The sequence below is a fragment of the Phodopus roborovskii genome, unplaced genomic scaffold (genome assembly GCF_943737965.1).
Source record: "Phodopus roborovskii unplaced genomic scaffold, PHOROB, whole genome shotgun sequence".
In the NCBI taxonomy this organism is placed as follows: domain Eukaryota; kingdom Metazoa; phylum Chordata; class Mammalia; order Rodentia; family Cricetidae; genus Phodopus; species Phodopus roborovskii.
This window is the reverse complement of record NW_026125546.1, coordinates 4,315,935-4,338,349: the sequence shown is the minus strand read 5'-3', so window position 1 is coordinate 4,338,349 and position 22,415 is coordinate 4,315,935. Positions and strand designations below refer to the sequence as shown.

At 40.0% G+C, this 22,415-nt stretch overlaps 1 protein-coding gene across 9 annotated transcripts in view; it reads left to right on the top strand.

Moving 5' to 3' along the window:
• The first annotated feature begins 310 nt into the window (after positions 1 to 310).
• The window catches only part of Ppp1r9a (protein phosphatase 1 regulatory subunit 9A), a 248,459-nt gene continuing 226,354 nt past the window's right edge, over positions 311 to 22,415 (top strand). For 6 of the 9 annotated variants that reach the window (XM_051177144.1, XM_051177143.1, XM_051177146.1 and 3 more), the window contains exon 1: positions 312 to 1,758. In XM_051177144.1, coding sequence (XP_051033101.1) covers positions 373 to 1,758 — 1,386 coding nt within the window. In that variant the 5' untranslated portion in view covers positions 312 to 372. Of the gene's footprint in view, positions 1,759 to 22,415 lie in introns of all 9 variants that reach the window. The other 3 variants (XM_051177142.1, XM_051177141.1, XM_051177140.1) reach the window with 1 other exon arrangement.

The following is a 22,415-nucleotide window of genomic DNA, read 5'->3' as shown; positions in this document are numbered from 1 at the left end:
TTAGCATCTTAACCTTAATGTCCCAATTAGAAGTAATGCAGTTTCTGTGTGGCTAAACCACTTGGAACATAAAGTGTGTGTTAAATGTAGATTAGTTGACTAATTAGAAATTCAGGTAGATACATGAATTGAGAAACCCATTCTTTTCTGTTACAGATGAGCCTCTAGCCTTCCTGTGAAAAAGCCATTTTGTGTAACTCTTGACTGTGAAAAAGTTGCTAATACAGCCTTGGGATCATCACTGGAAAAGCATGCCATTTGAGAGGTCCTTTACTTGACCCAGTCCTGGGCATTGGGAAGAGAGTGGTTTTTCTTTTCTGTTGTTTCCTCCCTGATCATTATGAGCATTGGCTTTTCACCCTTGAAGTAAACATGTTGAAAGCCGAGTCTTCAGGTGAACGGACCACTCTCAGAAGTGCCTCTCCTCACAGGAATGCGTACAGAACAGAGTTCCAGGCACTGAAAAGTACTTTTGACAAACCCAAGTCAGATGGGGAACAGAAAGCAAAAGACGGCGAGGGCTCCCAGCAGAGCAGGGGTAGGAAATATGGCTCCAATGTCAACAGAATTAAAAATCTATTTATGCAGATGGGTATGGAACCCAATGAGAATGCTGCTGTCGATGCCAAAACTAGGGGGAAAGGTAGACCTTCATCCCCTCAGAGGAGAATGAAGCCCAAAGAATTTGTGGAGAAAACAGATGGCTCAGTGGTTAAGTTGGAGTCCTCTGTTTCTGAACGAATCAGTAGATTTGACACAATGCACGATGGCCCTTCATATGCTAAGTTCACAGAGACTCGGAAGATGTTTGAGAGAAGTGTGCGTGAGTCAGGGCACAATAACCGCTACTCCCCAAAGAAAGAGAAAGCCGGAGGGGCTGAACCACAGGATGAGTGGGGTGGTTCCAAGTCCAACAGAGGCAGCAGCGATTCCTTGGACAGCCTGAGTCCCCGGACTGAGGCTGTCTCCCCAACAGTGAGTCAACTGAGTGCTGTATTTGAGAGCACCGAGTCTCCGGGGGCCATCCCTTCTGACCAGGCTGAAAACGGTGATTACTCAGTGACTGGGCATTACCCTCTGAATTTGCCGTCTGTTACCGTTACCAATCTTGATACCTTTGGCCACCTCAAGGATTCTAATTCAAGATCTTCTTTAAACAAACACGGTATTGAGACAGAGGATGCTCAGCAGAGTAGTGCAACTTCGGAAGTGGCTCAGAAAGGTACCTCTCTAGCTTCATTGCCTGGTGAAGAGATACAGCCGAGCAAGGAAGCCGAGGACTTCACGTCTCCCCAAGAGGCTCTGGGCAGCACTGACAAAGATATTCCTGAGGAGCTCTCTGCTGAGAACCAGGCAATGCCAAAGTCTGATATCCTCTCCCCACAAAGTGAAGCTTCAGGAGATGCTGAAGCTAATGTGGTTGGGAGTGAGACGGCACAGCAACAGAAGAAAGACCTTACAGGTGGTGATGTAACCTCTCCCGATGCCTCTGCACCCGGCTGTGGGAAAGAAGTCCCCGAAGACCCAAATAATTCTGAGAGTTCCCATGTATACATGCATAGTGACTATAATGTGTATAGGGTGAGATCCAGGTATAATTCAGACTGGGGGGAGACAGGCACTGAGCAAGAGGAAGAGGACGACAGTGATGACAATTACTATCAGCCCGATATGGAGTACTCTGAGATCGTTGGGTTGCCTGAGGAAGAAGAAATCCCAGCAAATAGGAAAATTAAGTTTAGTTGTGCTCCGATCAAGGTGAGTATGCTTTTTCAGATTGTTCCCTAAGTTCCCTTTCAGCACTGGGGCCTATGCAGGATAGATTTGACAACTACTAGGTTTTGTAAGGAATTTGAAGTTGTTGGTATGCACCTGTTGTCGGGTGATTTCAGGAGTGTGGTGTTTGGGAGGTATCAGATTGGTTAATGTAATATACGGTGGGCATAAACCACCAGGGAGAAATAAGCAAGTTGAAGAAGTTTGTGAGATACGTTCCAGTGGAGTGGAGGAGCGTGGGTACCGGGACACTGAAAATCAGGAGGTTTTGAAATATAACTACTTTTGCAAGGGGTTTCTTTAAGAGTACCCGTCAGTAATCACTTTCTGCCTCTACATTATAAATACAGGGTATAAGGTACACTGGGAGATTTACGCTAGCCTTGAAATAATTTTCTTTATTTACTTGCTTTAATGTGTCGGAGTTATTCCTTACTTCAGCGTAAGTGGATCATGCTGCTGAACTCTTCCTTTTTGAACTGCTACTTGGTTGTGAACATCTGTTTTATGGACCTATATTAGCTGACAGATACTCTGTGTGCAAAGCTGTGACTGTACACGACTTTGATATCTGAAATTTTTATGTAGCTTTACAGTGAAATTTTGTGGAAGGAAGCATAGACGACTTGCCATTCGTGGATTTATTTTTACCGCTTAGAAACTGAGTGAGTGCCAATTGAATTTAGGGGTTTTATCCTAATGATTTCACTTAAGTACCATTTAGTATAGAAAAAAGAGAGAAAGTGTCTCAGCAGCGGGTGGTGGGATGGATGTTATTAGTGGAAAATGGCAATGAGGGCAGGAGGCTGTGGGTCCAGTATAGAATCCCCTGGAGTGCCTCTTCAGAGTATGCTTGCCCACCAGCTCCGCCGTCCTTAGGCTCTGGCATCATCTCTGCAGGGAGCCTGGGGAGTTGTGCAAGTGTGTTGTGTGATACCACTTTCCAGGGTATGCCTGCTGTCATACATGCTTTAGAGATGATAGACTTGGAATTTGATATCGTATCTTTGTCAATTTGCTCCTCAAAACCTAAAGTCAAGTGGACTATTGCTTTTTTATTTTCATCACATGAACTTGCATGTGAAGCTGAAAGGTGTACAACTTACATGGAAATACCCACAGAAAAGCCTGCTACTGCTGTGATTAGCCAATATTATTTCGAAATGCAGAAATAGTCTATGAAGTTCTGTATAGATGTTAGTAAGGCAGAGTTTTGCTTTATTAGTAGAAGGTGATGTCCTGGGTCAGAATGATCACATGCAGTTCACCCATGTTTAAGAGATTTAGTTTGAAAGTCAGTTGTGCTTTTGTATGTTTTGATACTTGAGTCTCTCGGCTCACCTGTCCTTGGGGTTATTCCTGCTTTTAGGCACCATCTTCAAAGATACCCTCTCCCAAGCCTGTCCAGTGAACCTCCAAATACTACTATTTAGCTGTCCTTTGAGCATCATCTTTCTTGTCCCTAGAAAGGAGCCATTAAGATTAAACTGTTTTTAACTGAACAAGAGATGCATAACTGAAATAACTCCTCAAAGAGTTTATTAATTCTGGCCACTGACTGCTTAAAGCAAGGAAATGGCAGATTATGAAAATTTATCCTCTAGAGGGTCAGCCATTGAGCCTCTTGGGCTATCAGCCTTGTATTTGGGTCCTCTGATGTCCAGAACTAACTGCGTAGTAGTTTGTGTAATGGATTTTAAAGGATTGCCATTGAAGTATGTCTTCGTATGTGAACAAACCAGCTCTTTGGGTATGAAAATTTTAAATTCAGACTTTCTGTTGCTTATAAAATAAGTATGTTGTTTCTTTCATTCAAACTGAGTTTTATATAGAAAAGAAAGATGATGTGCATTTAGCTCATTTCCTAAAGAACTTGGGTCATGGTAAGATTTGAGTAACTGAGGGCGTTTGGCTTTCATTGGGCAGTTAACGGGACTAGTTGGAGTGAATTAAGTTTGCAAACAGAACTGCCATTCTTATCTCTTCTGTAATGAATAGGAAAATTACTCTTTCTTGTTGCTTCCCTTGTTTAACATGAAAGTGGATACGCTTGGAATTTGAAAGCTGCTTTCTACTCAGGGTGGGCATTTGTTCATTCCCCTTTCTTCCCCTTTTGAGGGTAGTAATTGAAAAACCAAATCCAAGCAGTACTGTTGTAGGTTCATCGTGTGTGTGTGTGTGTGTGTGTGTATGTGTGTGTGTGTGACACTTCTGTACGGGCAGCCCTTCTGTGACCCAGTTGTCAGTTCTTGCATACATTTATTTAAACAAACTCAGGTTAAACAGTGGCACAAAACTGTGCCCAAATGTCTCATGTCTTTTGAGTGCTTTGATAGTTCTTGTCAGTACTTGACGTGTTGTGTCAGGGATTCAATACGTTATTTGAAATAGAATACATTTGCCCATTTACTGTATATGTTTGCTTATCTTTGTAAAGCTTTATTTAGGCAGTGGAGAGTTAAGATCAGAGTCTTTTTCTTTGAAATTCAAACACTTTCTCTTTGAGAAGCAATAGAGAGCGTATTCTTTACAGGAATAATGTCGGAAAGTTTTATATTCTTGTTAATCTTTTTCTTTACTAGGCAAAACATTCTCAACAAAAGTGCTTCATTAGCCTTGTGTATGAGCTTTGTGGGGGTGGTATCGTCTCTAATGTTAGTCCAATTCTCTTACAGAGATTTTGAATAAATGTTACCTTGAGATGTCTTAACCTGGACCGAGAAAAATAATAGCTGAACTTCGTATTATATTCCTTGTACTCATTGGTTATTTGAGAATGGTTGGATTCGCTGAGACATACATGGTGGCACATGCCTGTAGTGTTAGGACTCAGAAGGCTGAATTAGCAGCACTGAAAGTTCAAGGCCATCCTGGGATACATAGTAAGAAACTATTTCAATCCCCTCCCCACATTCAAAAGATCTGATTGTATTGCTGCCTAACACTTAAAGTGATTTCCCTATCTTTCACAGGCACATTTGTTTCTAATTGTATAGGTTGATGTATTTAATAGGGTCATGGAATACCAGAATAGAATTATTAACAGAAAGTACAAACCTTACCTTGAAGATTTGATACAGGGTGGGAGAATGTTATGACCATGTTAATTTAAAGTATAGAATTATGTTTTAGGTTTCAGAAACTTCTTAAAACTAAATAATTTAATTAAAGAAATCTTGTGTTTTATATCAATAAAGGCCAGCGACAGTAGCCTTTGTTACTAGTTTTCTATTATTTTTAGAACATTTACTGAGTCTCCAGTATGTGTCAGGAAAACTATGAATAAAATCACGAGAACATGGGCATCCCATTAACAAGGCTTTTCAGTCTTATGCACTACGTAGTGACCTTTGTGAGGTCACCACAGCCTCTTTAAGGAATTCATAAATAACCCTTTCTCTTTTACTAGAAGCCTTAATATTCTTTAGGTTTGTATTCTTGACATGGTGTCATCTGAAAGAGATTTTCTGAACTCCCAGCAACTATGAGATTGCAGAAGTAATGTAACGGTTTGCTGTGATACCTGCTTGGAGCGCTTCTCAAACTGTGTTGCTCTTTAGTGATCCTGTTTGAAGGACAGGCAAGGGCAGAGGTGCTTTTTCCCGGTACAGGAGCCTTGGAAGGTGATGGTTCTCCTTGTGTTTGCTGCCTCGTGGAGGGTCAGAGTCACTGTCCTGGGCATGTAATGCCTTGTGTTCAGTTCTAATGTTCAGAGCAGAGTTCTGAGATGCAACTTTTTTGTGTCTGTGGGGGTTTTAAGTTTCAACCTTGCTTCTTAAACTGTAATATGCATATGAATCACTCGGAGATCTTGTTAAAATGCAGATTCTGTTTCTGTAGGTGTTCCCCGAGAAATTACCTTGCTGCAGTGATTTGATCCCGAATACAGTGCTGAGCCATTGCAGAGGCGATGCAGTAGAAGCAGTCAGCAACCAGGTTAAAATGATCGAATCTGGAATTTCTCAGCTCAGTTTAAAACACGGCCCAGAAGCAAGAGGAAAGCCATGGAGTAGGTTGATACACCCAAGACAGGATGCAAAGAGCTGGGCACTTAGCTCCTTGGAACAGTGCTTGCCTAGTATCACTTGAAGTTCATGCTACACATGTCCTCATGTGTACATAGTGTTCACTTGTCCTTCTTTTTCTTCCTCTTTTGGTGACTCTTGCTATGTAGCCTAAGCTGGCCTTGTCTATCTCTTTCACACCAGCCTCTGTACGTTGATGGCAGGGCTCCGGACCAGAGCTGATACCAGGACCGAAATATCAATGTACTAAAGATGCCCCGGTCAGTATCGATATGGGACAGGCACACTGCATATAGTTGTGGCCTGCAAACTTGTCTGCTGATTAGCCACAGGTTTGTTTGTTTGTTTGATTTCAACACAGCCTGTGTAGACCAGGCTGTTCCGGAACTCTGAGATCCACCTGCCTCTGCCTCCAGAGTGCTGGGATTAAAGGAGAGCGTCTTCACTGCATAGCAAGCAGTTTTATTTGCTTTCCTAGGGGTGATCCCCTGTTCCAGAACAAGTCCTTTGGAGTGTCTACAGTGGGTAGCTTTGTATAGGGAGGCCACACGGTTGTCAGTCTAGAGATGACCTAATGATGGCTGAATGTTTTAGTCCCTCAGCCTCTTTCTTTTTTATCATATTTTCTGTGTATTGTATTTTTATATCAGGTAGTTACTAACTTACCTATTTTAAATATATTTTCAGAATTTTGTCTTTCTCTACCAGTTTACCTGTTCATGTCTGCACATACCCAAGCCTGTGGTGCTTCTTTCCCACATTTGATGTTACTCCTTAGGACTTTCATTCAGCACATTTGTTTTCTTTCATTTTCGGGGGCAGGGATGAGCAGTTATGGGTATTGAACCTGGGACCTTAGGCATGCTAGTCAGACACTCTATCGATGAGCCAAACCTTCAGCCTCTATGTTTTCTTGACCTCTATAATAGAATTAAATATTTTAAAATACTGTAGCAAACTTATTTAACAGTAGGTCTGGACTAGAATCTAAGCGCTCATGGTTGCTTATTTGCTTTTCTGTACCTCGTTTGCTCTTGGGATAGGATCTACTTAGGTAGCCCTCCCTAGTTGGCCTGAAACATGTTTTGTGGCCTTGAACTCTGGGCAGTTGTACCTCAGGTATCTGAGTGCTGAGATTACAAGTGTATGCCGTCACATCAGAGAGGTTCTGCATTTCTAACAAGGCTGCATGCATAGGTGGTATTGGTGCTGCTGGTCCCCAAACCGCTCTTTGGATTGTGGCAGTCTGTTCAGCAACCGGAAGCTGGCCATAGGATGATCAACAGTCTGCTCCTCGAATGTGGCTATGCTAACAGGTCGTATGGAGGAGGATTGTTTGCCAATGAAGTAAGACTAAGTTGCGGTTATGTAAGGCACCCTGTTTCCTGATGCCAAAGTGGATTATGATCTTGGAATTCAGAAGGAGTTTCGGTCCTTCAAAGACCACATCCTAGACCCTCCAGCGGCTTTCATTATAAAGGGACAGGAGGAGGAAGTTTTTGGTTGACTGAGAAATTCCATGTCTTTCATTCTTTGGGGCATCTAAATCAATAAACTTCTAGAAGAAAATATAAGCATTGTCATCTTAATTAGCTTGGTTTTATTTGGATTACTTTGAAGGCATAACATTGAAATTGGATTTCCTCTTACATTTTGATGTTTTATAAAGTGACTATGGTTCGTAATGAGGCAAATGAAAAAATGTCAACTAATTGAATATACTATGCAGAATCAAATAATATATGTAAAAATCAGTCCCTTGCCTAAAATTCAACACTATGTTGTACTCTTTGTTCTTATTCACTGAGCAATTACCATTTGTTTAAAAAGAGATTTTTTTTTTCCTACAGCAAATTATGTTTGATGTTTCCTTGCATTTCACAGCAGAATTTGAAGTTTTTCCGGAGCGTAACTATTTTGTCTTTGCACTAAACTTTCTTACACGAACAGAGGCTGCTGGATTCATGAGCTTTATAAATAAGATGCCAAATTTGGGGGGAAAATAACTGTTACTGTTCATAGATAGCTTACCTCATTAATCCAACTACCTGCTCATGTGAAGTGATTTGATTTAAATCTTACCCGCATTTGATTCTTCCTAGCATCTTTATAACCACACACAAAAAGGTAGCTTAGGGATTTGTGCAGAAACAAATTCAATTCTCAGCCAATGAACAAACATTTCTATCCCAGACTCAGAAAACAATTTACTGTTTTTATGATGCTTTATAGTTTTCTTCCTGGTCACTTTTTAAAATTTGAACAGTGTTAATCTCTTCAAGTTGCTAACTTAGAGCTGCGGGTACTTAAAGTAATGTAAGTAAGTTCCTAGTTCCTCAAGGAAGCCATCATTAGCATTTCCTGGAAGATGATCTTTCAGCATGAGTAATTCTTATGAGGAGTTTATTCTTTGGAGGGTAAAAGGAAAATTGAAAGGAAGGGCATGCTAGGAATCTGTCCACTTCTTTTTGTGTATTGAATGTTGGTTTGCAATTTTGTATTGAAATAAAATTCAAACATCCTAAAAATTCACCATTTTTAGTGTACAATTCATTTTTATAGTGTTGTGCAACCATCACTGATATCTAATTCTAAAATGTTTCCATCATCCAGCAAAACAACTTCAAGCTTGTTGTTAATCATTGCCAATTTCTTTTCCTCCATCCCTAGTCAAACAGTAATCTACTTCCTATCTCTACGGTGTTGCCTCTCCTGGGTATATCATATACATGAGATCAGAAGAATGCTTTTTTAAGAGAATGTTGGGGATACAGTGAACATGGCTTGTTAAATTAGAGAGGATTCGGGCTACAGGGAAGTCTAGACAGCAAAAGCAGGAAGACACATACCATCCTCCTTTTTATGTAATGTCATCAGACAGAGAAAGTTCAAGACTTAGGAATGAGCAGAGTGCAAGGCGGAAGGGGGAACACATGACTATGTGGCAGAGGGTGACTGGGACAGCTCTCGTGCTTGGGATAGTGCACTCCTCTTTTTAGGGAGAGGTGATTCAAAGCAAGGTGTTGCTCAATAGCATCATCTAGTTTGGAACGCTCAAGGGAGACCAACTTGTCCTCCAACTTAGAGTAAGCCTTCTACCCCTGCCTCGAAGTTGCTGTTATTAAACTTGGATACCAGGTTGCTCGGTTAGCAGTCCTGTTCAAGAGCTCTAAAGGGCTGCTGTTGGAACAGGCGTGTGTAATTCAGCACAAGGTTTCAGAAAGGCCCACTTATGCTGATGCTGATTTTTTTTTTTTTTCATGGAAGAAGGAACCCTTTCCCTAATGACTCTATGGTTGTTTCTTCCCTACTGTGTTTTGTTGTTGCTTTCAGTACCTTTTATGTTGATTGGAATTCTTTATGGACAAACTTCAGTCTTTACTTAAACACTGTCATTGTAGATTTCACATGCTCCCTTGCTGTAGGAAGGCATTTCATTTATGTATTTATTTCCATGGAAACATACCATATATATTGCTCTTAACTGTTATTAAGTGATAATGATGAAAATAGCTCTGAGAATTAATGTGGTACTCTCTAGACATGCCTCTTGAGGCTTTGGATATCTCATGTGTAATTGAAATGATAAAATTTGTGGGTTTTACTAAGATTATTGCTTATGATAGACTTTTGTGATTCCCTGGTTGTATCTTAAGTGTAACTGTAGTGGACAATGATCAGATACATTTATGACATGATTTGAAAGAGGAAATTTAAGGGTATCTTTTGTTCAGCTGTTAAAATGAATAGCTTATATTATATTGCTGCTAAATCTCATTTTCACTGTGACTTCTACTAAAATCTTAAAAGTGGTTAAAATATTAAATTGAAGGAAGTCATTTTGATAGAGTGGATTTGAGAGTAGTATGTCTTTTGTGTCTTTTGAAAGTATGGGTTGACTGTATATTAAACCCCTGCTGAAGAACCAAGAAGAAAGAATTTTTGGTGAGCTAGTTGCTGACGTATTAATTGCTTTCACTTACTTTTGTTCTAGAAATAGCTTCATAGCGTACATAGTTCAGCATGATTGATTTTTTTTTTTTTGCACAGTTCCTAAGTTTTCAGCTTAACTTGCTGTTTTTTTCTCACCAAGCAGTCTGTACAAAAAAATGAAACAGCTCATGTATAAAGACACTCAGGATTTTTATATCCGAAGAGAAAGTTTTGTTTGCTTATTTAGTCTATGTCACTGGGATTTTAAAAGATGTATTCGTAGTGTTTGAACTAATCCTTGTATATCTGTGGATGAATGGAGGATAAATTAGGGCTGAAGTTTTATGCAGTGTGCTGCTGAGACCATCCCAGCTCTGGGGCTGACCTGACAGGGTCAGGTTGAATGTCAGTAAAGATGCAGAAAGCGGGGATCCGGTGGACCCCCGCTTTCTGGTGTGGGTGTACCAGCAATGGTCCTGAAACCCAGTATTTTATATAGCAGGAACAGAAGGGAAAAAAGGATATGGGTAGCTAATCTTGTAGGAGGCCTCTGTAGGGGAGCAGTCTCAGGTTGGAGTTGTGGAAGTTTCTGTGTACAGTGCCAACATCTGTACTTGGACCAGGGTAAGGCCTTGCCATTTTTGTGGATCACCTTCGGGTTCTGGACATGGCTATGTTCATGTCAGTAACTGTGCTCATGTCAGTAATACACATTCACACAGGGCTTTATACTGTTCCCAGGAAGAACTTACCTATTTTCTCTTAGCACTGAGCTGTGACCTTAAATGCAAATCAGTCTTAAAAAAAAATAAGAGTGGTTGCTTGACACTTTAACATATGTCTGTTAATCTCAGCACTTGGGAGGTAAAGTCAAGAGGATTAGGTATTTAAAGTCAACTTCTTAGATAGGTTAGTGTGCTATGTAAGCCCCTGTCTCAAACAAAAACATCATAAACATCATCATCAACATTGTTGCATCGTCATCATCATCATCATCAAAAAAGAAAGGCTGAAGCTGGCAGCTGGCAGGTACATTCAGGATTCAGAGGCAGGAAGGCAGAAGGATTGAGAGTAGAGGCTAGTCTGTGTTATATAGCCATACCTTGTCTCAAAAAAAAAAAAAAAAAAAAAAAAAAAAAAAGGTAAAATCTAGACTAGAAATGAAAATGATGATACAGAAATATATTAGTTACTTTTTCATTGCTATGATAAATGCCTGACAGAAGCAATTTAGGAAAGCTTCACTTTGGCTCATGGTGGGAAGGCTTGGGGACCAGAGCCATACAGCACTTAGTAGTGGATGGATGATGAGGAGCTCCTTAAGTGGTGGCAGACTTGATGGCAGAGTGTTCAGCTAGACCAGAAGGCATCGCCTTGAAAGGTCTACCCTAAAGACATCTACTAGCTGGGCTCTACCTCCTACATGCTCCACAGCCTTTAAAGTATCACAGACTCAGGACTAAGTATCCACAATAGGAACCTAGACAACAGGAGGGTTATCTTTTAGATTCAAATGTTACCAATAGATTGAAGAATGGTAGTTGTCCATTTATGTTGCTCTAACAGAGTGAGTTCATTTAGCTCCTGATTCTAGAGATTGGAAAATCTGACACCTTAGTGGTGACATCTGGCAAGGGTCACATAATGTGACCAAGGTGAAGGGTCCTTGAACAGGTGCCATAGGACAAAATGCACCAGTGTGTTCACTTTGATAACCGCAGGTACTGTCACTAACGCAGTCCCCTGGGAAAGGCATTAATACCTTTCAACAGTCCCCTCTCTATTGTAGTGAAAATCCCTGCATGTGAACTTTTGGAGGGTGTGCACAAACCTGTGCAATATGAATCAAGTCTGCACTGATTTTAAGTATATGTGTATAACACTAAGTTAATGTTTAAAATGAACCAACATCACATTTTGTGTGTGTGTGTGCAACATCTAGAATTAAAAAAATTTAGGATAGATTTCAAAAAATAAAATTATTATCAAATTAGTTTAAAACTCTCTGTACCTGTGAGTTCGAGGACAGCCTAGTCTACAGAGTGAGCTCCAGGACAGCCAGGGCTTTGTGGAGAAGCCCTGTCTTGAAAAATAACAACAAAAAAGATTTATAGCTGGCCAATGGTGGCACACACTTGGGAGCAGAGGTAGATGAATCTCTTGAGTTCGAGGTCAGCTTGGTCTGTAAAGCAAGTTCTAGGACAGGCAGAGCTACAAACCCATCTTGAAACAACAACGAAACAAACAAAAATCCCTTGGTACATTCTAATGCATTATTTTTCAGAAAGGTCAGGTTCTCATTACATTTCATTAGAGTACTTTTTCCAGAATATTTGCACCACCAAGCATTATTTTAGAATTTTTCTGTAGGTAGCTAAAACTGCTACTTATAATTTCTGTATATTGTGCTGGTTTACTGGTAAAAGGTGCACATTTTCATTTGTTTTCAGACTATTTTATTTACTTTTCAGGTGCCAGGTATTGCACCCCAAATCTTAGTCAGACTAGGCACTACCCTTTTACTAATTTATATCTCACATGTTAATCTTACCCACATGGTCATAGTTATACTCTGTGCCTTTGTTCCATGCGTTCTGTGTTCATTGCCTTCTGGGTCAATGATTATTTGTAAGGATTACATTGCAATATTATTTGTGTTAGTAGAAAGTAAAAATAACTCCTATTTCTAGTAACAGGGGAGTGGTTGAATTTGTCATGATGGCTGCATAATGTGTTACAGGATAATGTAGCTCATGATTTCTTTATAGAGTTTTTGAATATTTATTTTATGCGTATGTGTGTGTGCCTGAGCATATATCTGTGTATCATAGGTGTGCCTGGTGCCCACAGAGGCCAGCAAAGGCATCAGCTCCCCTGGTAGTATTTGAACTACAAACAATTGTAAGCCACTTGGTGGGTGCTGAATCAAACCCAGGTCCTCTGCAAGATCAATAAGGGCTCTTAATTGCTGAACCATCTCCATGTTTTCTAAGATAACTTCAGAATGAGGAATCACAACAAACACATACTTGATATGTGTGTTTAAGCATTTTTACTTTTGAAAAAAGGCGTCTAGGTCAAAGATTGTAGGTCATGCAGACCAAAATCTTAATTTGGCATCTTGGTGGAGAGTTTAAAGGTGGGTGGGAAGGATAAAGGTGATGCTTGAAAATTGTTTAAACTCTTCTAGATTTACTCACCTTTTATAATGAGTTTACGTTCCCTCTTACAAGGACTGGGGGTGTAGATCAGTTGATAGGGCACTTTCGTGTATGAGCCCTGGGTTCAGTCATGAGCTTGTGGTGCAGGTCAGTAATCCTCAGCACTCTAGTGGCGGAGCAGCAGGGAAATCAGAAGTTCAAGGCCATCCTTGACTATATAAAGAGTTTTAGGCCAGTTTAGACCATATGTGATCCTCTCTAGAAACCAGACAGGATCCAGTGAGATGGCTCAGCAGGTAAAAGAGCTTACCATTTAAGCCTGAAGATCTGAGCTCCACACAAAGGTGGAAGGAAAGGACCAACACCACACACACACACACACACACACACACACGCACGCACACACACACACACACACACACACACACGCACGCATGCACGCACACGCGCACACACGCACACACACATATTCTCTCTCTCACACACATATTCTCTCTTTCTCTCTTTCTCTTTCTCTCACACACACACACTCACACAAATCTTCCTAAACAGAAAACCTATTTCATAGAAAATGGTGATAGGTAGATGCAGTTGGATCAGCAATAACAATTTAAAGAAGTTGACAAAAATAATTTAGCAATTTTTATTATTTTAATTTTATTAATTTTTATTTTGTTAGTATGTATTGTTGTATGCACAGCTGTGTGTGCACACCATGGTACATATGAAGGTCAGAGGACAACTTGGGAGTTGTTCTTTCCTACAACTTGAGCTCTGAAAGTTAGGACTGGCAGTACATGCCTTAAATGGTAAGTGGTCTTGCCATTGAGAAATACTTTAAAAATACTTTTAAAAGTTTTTTTTAAATAGTTAATTTTTAGTGCACTTTTCTTTGGAAGATGTATCAGAATATAACTGTGGTTGAAGGTATTAAGAATATTGGTACTTTTACTATGTACCCCAGATTGAGCTCAAACTCACAATCCTCCTGCCTCAGGCTGTACTCAGCTGTATCCTCAGTCCAAGGCAACAGATACAGCATCTAAGGTTTTAACTGCTCTCTGGGAAATGATTACTGAGTGCTGAGGTTGCCTGTGTGGGTTACCACATCCAGCTAAATTCATTAAGGTCATTGAGGGACCAAGGGTGAACTTAGGGCGTCTAGTCGGTAAGTCCTCTACTGTGCAGCTGTAACCCCAGTCCAAGTTCATAATATGTAATATTTGTTAAATTTATCCCATGTTTGTGGCTAAGCTTTTCAGGTATGAGAGGAAAGAATTTCTAATATTTTTTAAATGATGACTATATCATTTCTGTAGGCATTGGATGTTTCCCTTTAATTCAGCCATTGCTTTGATATTATGATACATCGTTTAAAATATTATTTTGGAAATCAGATATACTAAATTTGAAATGTAATAAATCTTAATGAACAACCTGAACTAAACATAACAAATGTTTGTTTGATGAAAGCCTAGCACTGTGAGTTCATGTTGATCTGTAGGGTCACTGAGCTCAGTGAGCTTCCTGTCTAGAAAGGTGAGCGGAGATGTCAACGTCAGTGTCTTGCTTACATATAGCCCTGTGGAAAAGAATCACACACAGTCAGTTGAAAACAGGATTTGAAGTCTAGGCCTCCCTCCTCAGAGTCCCTTTGACCATGTTTCCTGTTCTACAACAGCAGCCAATATGTAGTTTCCTGTTGTTCCTGACAAAAGTATTGGCTGAGAGGAGATTCGTTTGATGTATGAGTGAACTGTATAGTCGTATACAATATTTTTAGTCCGAGTCAGAGAGTCACTTCCTCTCATGTATTGGACCGCTTCCACCTTTAAAAAGTTTTAGCATATAATGTTGCAGCATATAGATGATGAGAAACACATATTTGTTGTGTAGCAGAGCTGTGAAATTACAAATTTAAAGTATTACCTCTGGTCTAATTAGATTAACTGATCATTCTGACTGTAGAGTTTTAAATAATCTGACATTTCATGAATTCTAGTGAAGTACTAATTCAATCATCTTACTATGTAGTTGGAAATTTTATCATCATTTTTCATTAGGTGTTTTTAACCTTTCCTGGACATGACTAGTAGCTTCTGTTAGTATTCCATGGAATTCTGAGTTGTGGTAGTGATTCTTGGCTGATCCTATATAAACATGCAGAACTGTAAGGACCTTTTCCTTTAGGAAGAGGCAACATTAATGGATGCAACATCTAAGTTTTAGCCTAACTCTAGAAAAATGATTACATTGGGAAAAGGCTTTACAGTTCAAGGATGAAAATACTTTTCCTGGTAATGACTTTGAATAAATTTCTATAAATTTCTCATCTGTAGAGATTCGAAGCAGTGATACTGCTCTTAGCTAAGTATGTACATTCCAAGTCCAACAGAACATTGTGTCTTCCATGGAGGTTTTGGTGAGTGCAGAACTTTGTATTGCTGGCTCCCTCTATGTAGTGTCTAGCACCTATAGGGAATGGCAGTGACCTCAGGAAATGGACCATTTGTGGAAGGAAGTATCTCCAGGGAACTTCAGTTCCAAGTAACCAGATTTTGACTCTTGTCGAAAGAAATTCTTACCTGAAGTCTAGACTCCAGGTGATTCAGCAAACCTTCAGAATCTATTCTTCTTGTTGGGGGAAGGTTGAAATAAATCTTGCATAAAAAAAGAAAAAAAGAAAAACTTAAAAAATAAAAATATCCAGATGAGTATTTCTGAAGGCATCTTATTTTGTATTTAATATTTAGTTAAGTGATTAGTCTTGTTTCACCAGAGCAATAGAAACAATTGAATGCAATGCACAGAGAAACTTACTTAGAGAATTAGCTGGCCCACAAGATTATAGAGGTTGGCACATCAATCTGTAGGGTGGGTGTCTACACTAGAGAGCTGATCTTGCTGGCTAATTTCCTTGTTAGCTGGCAGCAGTATAGTATTATTCTATTATTCAGGGTTTCCAACTAGTTGGAAAAGCTATCACAGAAGGAAATTTTACCCCAAACCAGGTCACAATCAGGCATGGTGGCAAATGTCTATAATCCTAGCATCTGGGAGGTAGAGACAGGATGACCAGGAGGAGTTCAAAGTCATACTTGGCTACATAATGAGTTTGAAACCAGCCTGAACTTACATGAGAATCTGTCTCAAAAATCTAAGTAAAATAAAATGGATATACCATAACAGAAACATGTAGAGCAATGGAATGTTTGACCAAGCACTTAGGGATCAGGCTTCAACAATAACGTTAACCATCAGTCTGTTGTATGATCTATTCTCTGAAGCTGTTCCAGGAAGAACTGTGTATTTTCCCATGAGTCTTATTGAGGAAATTGGTTCTGTTGTCTCTTTATTCTTGGAAAAACTGTCAAAGAAGGGTACTTCCCTATGTGTCCTAGTGCAAGATCACTTGTTTGCAACCTGGTCCTACTGACTAGTGAGCCCCATGCTTGAGTCTCATTATACTGCTGAGACTGTCTCCAAGTCCTGGACTCACGTGATTCTCCGACTCCCCCTCCCTCATCCTGGCACTACAAGTGCTTGCCACAGAGTCCTGTTCTGTGACTTTCTTAAGTTTATTTACACTCTTAGGGTAGGAACTTTGTTTTGTGGTGTGTCCCCAAAACTATCACAGTAGGCACACAGTCCATATTAATTGCCCTTCATTTGCCATCCCTTCCCTCTCCCTCTGGAGGGACCAAGTTGGAATGATTGTAATAGTATTTGTCATGTATGCTGGTTGTATGATTTATTTATAGGCAACATCCTTCAAGTTAGCTGCTGAAGACGAAAGTGAATGATTCCATTACAGATTGCAATCTTTCTAGCCAAGGCCCTGGTTCACTAAAGCTATGTGCTCTCTTTCATTTAGGGGATCTCAGCCTATTGCCCTGTAAGGTAATGACAGTTTATAAGTAAAATAAATAGTCATTAAAGTATGGTTGTGTATGATATGGCCGTGGAGGAAGAAGGCTGGGTATTCATTTTGCCTTAACTTTATTTCTGCTTTGAGTGATCACTCAAGCTTGTAATTAGTTGTGAGAGAATCTGAAAATTGAGGTTACCTCAGAAAGTTGTTACCTTCAGTAAGTAACTCATCAGAACTTTGATAACTTAAATGTGTGAATATATTTGTGTTCTTACAATAAAAATAATTGAAATTTAATTAAAGGCTATAATCGAATTTGGGCTGTGGCTGTAGGAGCATCAGCAGTTAGAAGGTAGCCTGGGCCAGTGAGCCTGTGTCACAAGAAAACAAAACAAAATAAACACTTTCTCCCAAAGGCTGTCAAATTAGGTGTTTCCTACGATGAGGTTTCTTTTGTTTTTGGTGATTAGAGAGGTGTTTAGTTTTGGGTTCTATCTTTGCCTTTACTCCCATAGTATTTATTGATCTTAGAAGTGTGTGGTTTCTACTCTAGAGCCTTACTGTAAACATTGGTGGTTGGGTGTCCCATTTTCTGATGAAATACTTGCTGAGCATCAGTTTATCTAGAAAACAGGTATATATTTTTATCAAGTCTCTTCTTAATTTCTCTTTCCCTCCATCTTTCTTTCATGAGATGGTTTCTCAAGTAGCCAAGGTTGGCTTTAAACTCCTGAGCCTCCTGCTTACATGTCCTGAGCTGTGATTGCAGGTATATACCTTCTTCCTGGCCTTTCTTAATGAATTGTAAATAGTTAGTAATAAGCTATGTGAGAAAAACAGGTCTTGAATCCTTCCTCCCTTTCTTGTTTTGCATGCGCATTGTGTGTGTGTGTGTGTGTGTGTGTGTGTGTGTGTGTGTGTGTGTGTGTATTTATGAATTATATTACCTGGAAGATATCTGACAGTTGTTATTAAGATGAAACATGAAATGACTTTGCTTATTCATTCAAATTTGTTTATATACAAATTTTCTTCAGATACAATTGGCTCTTAATAGCACCTCAAGGGTTTTAATATATTTGGTTTTGAATATACTTGGGATTACATACATACTTGAAGACATTTTTACAGCTTTCTTGAGATGGGCATGTTGGTGAATGCTTGAAATCCTGATACTTTGGTGGCAGAGGCTGGAGGATCAGGAGTCAAGGTTACTCTGCTATGTATGATAATAAAAAATGGAAAGTCTGTTTTATTCAACGTAGACTTGTTAAAATAGACACCATCTATGTTCCTCTAACCCTAGCCCTCCTTTTCAATTACCTGGCATGTTCCTATTCCACATTTCTGTATCTGACAGGTCTTGTCTAGGGTCTGCCCTGTGCCTATCCTCTTACAGCAAGTGTTCCTGTAAGAAGCCAAATCTCTGTGGGAGAGGTAGGCACCGGAGCCAAGTTACAATGCCCTGGGAGTGGCACTTTGATGCAGGTGTGCTCAGCTTTCTGGGACTGCAGAGCAAAGGTCCCAGGCTTCCAAAGACAAGCCAGAGAACGCCTCTGAGAGGCAGGGAAGTTCTATAGTAAAGATTCAGTTAGTTTTAGCAGCTAAAGAGACAGATGTACCGCATAGCAGAAGAACACCAAGAGGAGAGAAAATGTTCATTAAAGATTTAAAGACTAGTTTAGCATTGCTCATGCTCAGCAGGGCCAGGCAGATCAGGAACGCTCCTTTGTGCTGAACTAAGCACTTTTTTTATACTTTTGCTGAGAATGTGTCATTTACTAAGGGAGTTTTGAACATGGGCAGGATGGGCTAGGATTAGAGAAACCACACTGATAGAGAATGGAAGGGGACCTATGTGGGACAGATGGGAGCTGGGCATAGAGATGTCCAAGTGAACAGGCTGCATTGTTGAATTGGGGTCCAGACTACAGAAGCGCAAGCTAGGGCAAACTTGGCTAGAAGTTGATGAGAAGTGCTATTCTATATAAAACCAACTTTTAATGGAGGCCCCTTTGTGGGTTTTGAAGTTGAACCCAGGGCCTTGAGTTTGCTGGGTAAGCAGCTAACCAGCAATCTGCAACCTTACAAGGTTGCTAAAGCTAAGAAAAAAGCTAAGAACAGTGATTTGAAAAGTGGCACTTCAAAGACAGTTTGGGAAGAGGTTGAACAAATATTTGAGAACTACAAAGGCTTAACAACTGTGCTAGTAGATTGGTAGTTCACCAGACTCAGGGATTGGAGAAAATGGGTAGATCCAGACACGGAGAAAATACTTCTCATCTGGAATGGGAAGGGAGGCACAGACATCCTGACAACTTTCTCATCTTTCTGGTCAAGTAGGGTAGTACTGTAGAATTACCTTGCATTGCTCACTGTAAGCCTTCCCTTCATTTGCAGATCCTTAGGCTCCCTACCCCCTCCTCTCTCTAATACTAGAACTATAATGAGCCGAAACAACCCCCTAGAGCAATGTATGTGAATACTAGTTTTCAGAAGCAGTAAGCCAACATCGTTTCTCTTCCAAGTTTTTGTCTGTACTCAGACATGGTTTCATGGTGTAGCTTGAACACAGCATCTTCCTACCTTAGCTCCTGATGTGAGGATGCCATGTATGTGCTCTCATAGCCAGCTCTATGCGTCGTGACTTACATCGAGAGGTGTGCTCACCAGTGAATGCTGTGGTGCTTTCTTTTCTGCTGTGTTAGTTACCCCTCTGGTGTTGGGATGAAGTGCCTTGACCAGAAGCCACTTCAGGAAGAATTTATTTGTGCTAGATGTTCATAATGGTGGGGACAGCATGGCACCAGGAACAAGAAACCGAGAGACCACATGTCATTTGCAGACATAAGTGCATGCATGCATGCATACATGCATGCACATACATGCGAGTAAGGTAATTTAAAAATGTAGCATACATATAAAAACAGGCGTAACTAATTGTTATTGGTGGTTAGTTGATTCATAAAATGTCACGATGTGGAATGCCACCACCATCTCTTTTCTCTTGTATTCCTCCATGCCTGTCAATAATTTCAAACACAAATGCAGGCTCTAGAAATTCTGCTAATCTTAACATTAGACAGGAACTTAACTTTAAGAATTGGTTTCCTTACAGTGTGTCCAGAACTTTGCTACAGTTATAATGAATTTGTACCTCAAAACATCAGTCACAAAAGTAGGGTGAAGCTGAGCATATTGACACATGCCAAGAACCTCAAATGGCTAAGGCAGAAGGACTGCTATACGTTAAAGGTCAACCTGGGCTACAGAGTGATCACCAGGCCGAGCAGGACTGTACTTAAAAAAAAACCAAATAAATAGATATGAATTTAAAGTACAAAGTAGGGAGTCTGAAATGGCTGGTGTGGCCACCCATGCCCATGCCTGTAATCACAGCTAATGGAGGGAAATAAGAAGTTCAAAGTTTTCATCAGCTTTATACATAACAAGTCCAAGGGCAGCCTGGGATAATAAGAACCTGTTTAAAAATAATTTGGTAATAAACTAAGTCTGACAAAATAATAATGATAATATAATAAGTCATGTGGTACATTAAGAATTCTATGATAAAAGCTAAAAAATTTTAAATCTACAACATGCTTCTAGATACAAAGACCCCTAAGCCAGCTTTCATATTAAAGCATCCAGATATGGAATTTGATATCAATTCATTCTTTTTGCTATAACTTACACATTTATAAAAAACAAACAAACAAAAATCCAGTGTAATTTAACACTAAAGACGCTGTTAGCTGGTAAGCGCCAATGTCTTTGAAAGCAAAAATTATCCCTCACCCTTCCAAGAAATACACTAAAAACAACTTCTGGCCACTTCTGTGGTGGAAAAGTACTTACCAGTTTCTTTCTTAATAACACTCAGAATTAAACTCACCTTTAATATTAGCTAACACCTAGCCTGACACATACCTCAAGTGAAGTAAATGACAAAAGTCAGGCCAGTGAAGACCCCACTACACACTCACCAACTCAGGTGAACCATGAAAACAGCCACCCCTCCATGCTGTCCCTGCAAACCCTTGAAGGGGTGCAGAGAGAAAGAGCCCTTGAAGAAGTCTAACTCACGCTGTAAGCTTCGCTAAAGAGAACATGTACATGGGTTTTGTGCCGTGAAGTATAGCTAGCATTTGGATAATACACTGTGTGCCTTCTTACTCATTTTCATGACTAACCTTAGAATGTGACATATGTTTCCAGGAACCAAACTTCACTGTGTGATGTTGGACCAATAGGAGAGAGACTGGTATCTGTTAGAGCGATTACTTCAGATGAACTGGATCGTCAGTGAAGAGCTCCAAGAATATCATCTGTGATGGCTGAAATGAGAACTAGCCCTCACAGGCTCATTTCCCAAGGTGCTTTGAGGTGGTTATAGAACTTTAGGACATTGCCTCTTGCAAAGAAAGTATATACTTGAGACTGGATAGCTTTACTTCATGTCCAGTTCCCTCTCATTTTTGTGTGTGTGTGTGTTTGTGTGTGTGTGCATGTTAGTTTGTACTCGTGGAGGTTAGAGAACAGTGTGGAGACAGTTTTCTCCTTCTAACTTATGGGCTCCAGGGACTGAACTCAAGAGGTCTGGTTTGGTGGTAGGGTGTCTTCCCGCTCTGCCATCTTGTCAGTCCCATTATTCTGCTTTTTATTTACAAAGAGATTGGACATATGACCTGTGTATTAGCAGAGATCATAGGGCTTTTACCCATCCACTCTCATTATTTGTTTTCCCTTGTGACTGGTGCTACATGCCTGTGAATCAGGTGTTCAGGACTGCAGTGTGTATCCATAGAACAGAGCAAACCGGCACACTGAGACTTGAAATGTGACCAGGATCTAAAGCCAGTAAAAAATTAAGTTTGTCTAAAAATAAACACAGGGACATGCACAGAGATTTTTGGTGTTGTATGCATTGGTATGCCCATATATATATATATGTATGTATGTATGTATGTATGTATGTATGTATGTATATATCTATATACACATGCACACACACGTGCACACATTTTATATGTGTCATTCATAGACTCACAGTGTTCTGCATCATGCAGGAGAATGTTAGTGTTTTAAAGACAGATATGTTAGTAAACTAAAACACAGATTTAATTTTCCATGATTCTACTTGAAATGTGCAAATTTAAAAGGCGCTTAACTCAGATAAATTTGTTATGTTTCAGTTTTTAGCTAAGCCTTCTCCTCTGAAAAATCAGAAATACGACCAAAGTGAAGTTAAAATATTCTGAACTATTTGCAGAAATACCACTGAAGCATGAACGTATCAAAGTGTTTAAGTCATGAGTGAGTTTAGGTAGACGGGCAGAGATGAGAATAGAAGGGGAAGTAGGAGGCATTCTCCTCCCTTTTCAGCTGCGTGGAGACACAGTTCCAGTGTGCCGAGAAAGAGGAATGCATGCTGCTATGTGTTTCTGTTGCCAAGACCCAGAGGTCGTTAGTCCAGAAGAAATGGGGGCTTTTTCCTTGTTCCTGCGCAAATTTCTGAGTGGGGATAATGGTAATGATAAAGATAAAAAGAGCTGAAATTGACCTTGGTGGACTATTTATTAGAAGCCTTGTGCTAATTCAGTTGATCCTTATTGGACATAGTCATTCCTCAGCACTGGAATGCCTAGC